This window comes from Acipenser ruthenus, chromosome 44, assembly GCF_902713425.1.
Source record: "Acipenser ruthenus chromosome 44, fAciRut3.2 maternal haplotype, whole genome shotgun sequence".
NCBI lineage: Eukaryota > Metazoa > Chordata > Actinopteri > Acipenseriformes > Acipenseridae > Acipenser > Acipenser ruthenus.
Window position 1 is genome coordinate 10,132,651 of NC_081232.1, and position 5,000 is coordinate 10,137,650.

Consider the following 5,000-nt stretch of genomic DNA (forward strand, 5'->3'; position numbering starts at 1 on the left):
AGTTTGACCTACAGCGCAACAGGAAGTGATTAGGTGCCTGCAAGGAACAGTAAATTTATAAAACACAAGCACAGAGTGAAACAGAGGGGCCGGTGATCATGTTAATAAAGCTAATAAGAGGAGAGAGAATGGATTTTAAAGATGGTCATCGCTCCTTTAAAGGGAGGGGCCGGTGATCATGTTAATAAAGCTAATAAGAGGTGAGAGAATGGATTTTAAAGATGGTCAGCGCTCCTTTAAAGGGAGGGGCCGGTGATCCTGTTAATAAAGCTAATAAGAGGTGAGAGAATGGATTTTAAAGATGGTCAGCGCTCCTTTAAAGGGAGGGGCCAGTGATCATGTTAATAAAGCTAATAAGAGGTGAGAGAATGGATTTTAAAGATGGTCAGCGCTCCTTTAAAGGGAGGGCCCAGTGATCATGTTAATAAAGCTAATAAGAGGAGAGAGAATGGATTTTAAAGATGGTCAGCGCTCCTTTAAAGGGAGGGGTCAGTGATCCTGTTAATAAAGCTAATAAGAGGAGAGAGAATGGATTTTAAAGATGGGCAGCGCTCCTTTAAAGGGAGGGGCCGGCGATCATGTTAATAAAGCTAATAAGAGGAGAGAGAATGGATTTTAAAGATGGTCAGCGCTCCTTTAAAGGGAGGGGTCAGTGATCCTGTTAATAAAGCTAATAAGAGGAGAGAGAATGGATTTTAAAGATGGTCATCGCTCCTTTAAAGGGAGGGGCCGGTGATCATGTTAATAAAGCTAATAAGAGGTGAGAGAATGGATTTTAAAGATGGTCAGCGCTCCTTTAAAGGGAGGGGCCGGTGATCCTGTTAATAAAGCTAATAAGAGGTGAGAGAATGGATTTTAAAGATGGTCAGCGCTCCTTTAAAGGGAGGGGCCAGTGATCATGTTAATAAAGCTAATAAGAGGTGAGAGAATGGATTTTAAAGATGGTCAGCGCTCCTTTAAAGGGAGGGCCCAGTGATCATGTTAATAAAGCTAATAAGAGGAGAGAGAATGGATTTTAAAGATGGTCAGCGCTCCTTTAAAGGGAGGGGTCAGTGATCCTGTTAATAAAGCTAATAAGAGGAGAGAGAATGGATTTTAAAGATGGTCAGCGCTCCTTTAAAGGGAGGGGCCAGTGATCATGTTAATAAAGCTAATAAGAGGTGAGAGAATGGATTTTAAAGATGGTCAGCGCTCCTTTAAAGGGAGGGACCAGTGATCCTGTTAATAAAGCTAATAAGAGGTGAGAGAATGGATTTTAAAGATGTTTTTATTTAAGTCCAACATCAGCACTTGAATCAGGTAGCTGTTGGAATGGAGGGGAGTGGCCTGTGCTGCAATACATGATGCAGCATGGGTGTGGCTTGCGGGCATGGGGGCGTGGCTTGTGGAACGTGGGTGTGTCCAGTGTGAGTGTGGGAGGGGCTAGCTGGGTATAAAAGCTCTGAGTTTTCTCTTGCTCTGTCTATAGCTCCGTCTGCTAGTGGCTTCTGCAACCAGCTGAGTCTTTAATCTCTCCGTCTGCACACCTGTGAGTCCGTCTGTCTGTCCGCTCGTCCGTCCGTCTGTCCTGCACGATGCTGGGACGCGCTCTGCTTCAGACCTCGTTGATCCTGTGGCTGGCCGAACGCTCTTTCCAAGGAGGTGAGATATTTAAAAAAAACTACAGTTTGAGAATATGGGAATTCCAAAAACGTTGTTCTAAGTTTGACTTTGAGTTCAGTTCTAGCGATTCAGTTTCTTCAACTGCAAAGTGTAATACAGCACAGTGAAAGCATGGTAAATCACAGAGAAGTATGGTAAAGCAGTGTGGAGTAGTGGTTAGGGCTCTGGACTCTTGACCGGAGGGTCGTGGGTTCAATCCCCAGTGGGGGACACTGCTGCTGTACCCTTGAGCAAGGTACTTTACCTAGATTGCTCCAGTAAAAACCCAACTGTATAAATGGGGAATTGTATGTAAAAATAATGTGTAAAAAATAATGTAATTGTATGTAAAAATAATGTGATATCTTCTAACAATTGTAAGTCGCCCTGGATAAGGGCGTCTGCTAAGAAATAAATAATAATAATAAATAATAATAATAATAATAATAAAGCATAGGGAAGCATTGTAAAGCACAGAGAGGTCTGGTAAAGCATAGGGAAGTATTCTAAGCACAGAGAGGTCTGGTAAAGCATAGGGAAGCATTGTAAAGCACAGAGAGGTCTGGTAAAGCATAGGGAAGCATTGTAAAGCACAGAGAGGTCTGGTAAAGCATAGGGAAGCATTGTAAAGCACAGAGAGGTCTGGTAAAGCATAGGGAAGCATTGTAAAGCACAGAGAGGTCTGGTAAAGCATAGAGAAGCATTGTAAAGCACAGAGAGGTCTGGTAAAGCATAGGGAAGCATTGTAAAGCACAGAGAGGTCTGGTAAAGCATAGGGAAGCATTGTAAAGCACACAGAGGTCTGGTAAAGCATAGGGAAGCATTGTAAAGCACAGAGAGGTCTGGTAAAGCATAGGGAAGTATTGTAAAGCACAGAGAGGTCTGGTAAAGCATAGGGAAGTATTCTAAGCACAGAGAGGTCTGGTAAAGCATAGGGAAGCATTGTAAAGCACAGAGAGGTCTGGTAAAGCATAGGGAAGCATTGTAAAGCACAGAGAGGTCTGGTAAAGCATAGGGAAGCATTGTAAAGCACAGAGAGGTCTGGTAAAGCATAGGGAAGCATTGTAAAGCACAGAGAGGTCTGGTAAAGCATAGAGAAGCATTGTAAAGCACAGAGAGGTCTGGTAAAGCATAGGGAAGCATTGTAAAGCACAGAGAGGTCTGGTAAAGCATAGGGAAGCATTGTAAAGCACAGAGAGGTCTGGTAAAGCATAGGGAAGCATTGTAAAGCACAGAGAGGTCTGGTAAAGCATAGGGAAGCATTGTAAAGCACAGAGAGGTCTGGTAAAGCATAGGGAAGCATTGTAAAGCACAGAGAGGTGTGGTAAAGCATAGGGAAGCATTGTAAAGCACAGAGAGGTGTGGTAAAGCATAGGGAAGCATTGTAAAGCACAGAGAGGTCTGGTAAAGCATAGGGAGGGGGAGAGGGGGAGAGGGAGGAGGGAGAGGGAGACAGAGAGGGAGAAGGGGAGAGGGAGAGGTAGATTTTTAAAGCATTTTATCGCTGACACGTGAATTTTAACAATATGATGTGGGGAAAAAAAAGACAGAGAGACCTTTTTCTTTTTTCTTTTTTTTTTACTATCTGAGTTTGATAGGAGTTTGAGTTGCACACTGCTCCCTCAAATAGAGTTAATCAAATAGAGATGTGAGAAGATATCTGTTAGTACTTGGCAAACTTTAAATAAAATTTTTTTTTTTAGATTTCTATAGAATTTCATAACATACATCCACCTGAGAGAGAGAAAGAGAGAGAGAGAGAGAGAGGAGGGAGAGAGAGAGAGAGAGAAGAGGGGGAGAGAGGAGGGAGAGAGAGAGGAGGGGGAGAGAGGAGGGAGAGAGAGAGAGAGGAGGGGGAGAGAGGAGGGAGAGAGAGAGGAGGGGGAGAGGAGGAGGGGGAGAGAGAGAGAGAGAGAGAGGAGGGAGAGAGATTGTGAGAAGTGTTGAATTTAAATCAAGGGAAGTAATGTTAAAACTTTACAATGCATTAGTAAGACCTCACCTAGAATATTGTGTTCAGTTCTGGTCACCTCGTTACAAAAAGGATATTGCTGCTCTAGAAAGAGTGCAAAGAAGAGTGACCAGAATTATCCCGGGTTTAAAAGGCATGTCGTATGCAGACAGGCTAAAAGAATTGAATCTGTTCAGTCTTGAACAAAGAAGACTACGCGGCGATCTGATTCAAGCATTCAAAATCCTAAAAGGTATAGACAATGTCGACCCAGGGGACTGAAAAAAGAAACAAGGACCAGGGGTCACAAATTAGATAAAGGGGCATTCAGAACAGAAAATAGGAGGCACTTTTTTACACAGAGAATTGTGAGGGTCTGGAACCAACTCCCCAGTAATGTTGTTGAAGCTGACACCCTGGGATCCTTCAAGAAGCTGCTTGATGAGATTCTGGGATCAATAAGCTACTAACAACCAAACGAGCAAGATCGGCTGAATGGGGCCTCCTCTCGTTTGTAAACTTCCTTATGTTCTTAAGACTACTGCCTGTCTCCTCGCTAAGCTAATAGAAATGTCCAGTCGAACCCCCTCTTCTGTCAACGCCCCGGATAAGAGGACAATTCACTTCTGATCGGCTTTTAATTGCCATTGATTGGTAATGAGTTGTACAGGTGAGGGAAGGACAGCTGTTCTTTGGAAATCAACGTTGTTGGTGAATGGATTTATTTAATAGCTGCCGATAAATAAATATTTCTTAAAGGCGATTCTAAGTATGAGCATCAGCAAACCCCTAATAATAATAATAATAATAATAATAATAATAATAATAATAATAATAATAATAATAATAATAATTTGTTCTTTTTTTTCCAGGAGTGAAGCCTCAGGGAAATGGAGCTCTGGGTCGCATGTTCATGCCATCAGCAATGAGAGGTGAGTTAAAATATGAAGCTCAAATCGCTCGCTCCTGCCTTTACATGAATAAAAAAAACACAATTTTTTAATTTATGCAAACTAAATTCAGCCTGAAAACATCCAGCTTCGATAACACACTGAGAAAGACTTCTAGTGAAAACGTTTGCCATTGAATTTACACTGAAGACGCTGAGAAAGACTTCTAGTGGAAACGTTTGCCATTGAATTTACACTGAAGACGCTGAGAAAGACTTCTAGTGGAAACGTTTGCCATTGAATTTACACTGAAGACACTGAGAAAGACTTCTAGTGGAAACGTTTGCCATTGAATTTACACTGAAGACGCTGAGAAAGACTTCTAGTGGAAACGTTTGCCGTTGAATTTACACTGAAGACGCTGAGAAAGACTTCTAGTGGAAACGTTTGCCGTTGAATTTACACTGAAGACGCTGAGAAAGACTTCCAGTGGAAACGTTTGCCGTTGAATTTACACT

General features: G+C 42.3%; 1 protein-coding gene across 9 annotated transcripts in view; it reads left to right on the plus strand.

Moving 5' to 3' along the window:
* The first annotated feature begins 1,454 nt into the window (after window positions 1-1,454).
* LOC117431901 (uncharacterized) overlaps window positions 1,455-5,000 on the plus strand; it is a 23,508-nt gene continuing 19,962 nt past the window's right edge. For 8 of the 9 annotated variants that reach the window (XM_059012513.1, XM_059012517.1, XM_059012515.1 and 5 more), the window contains exons 1-2: window positions 1,455-1,641; window positions 4,465-4,524. In XM_059012513.1, coding sequence (XP_058868496.1) covers window positions 1,575-1,641; window positions 4,465-4,524 — 127 coding nt within the window. In that variant the 5' untranslated portion in view covers window positions 1,455-1,574. The remainder of the gene's footprint in view (window positions 1,642-4,464; window positions 4,525-5,000) is intronic. The other variant, XM_059012521.1, reaches the window with a different exon arrangement.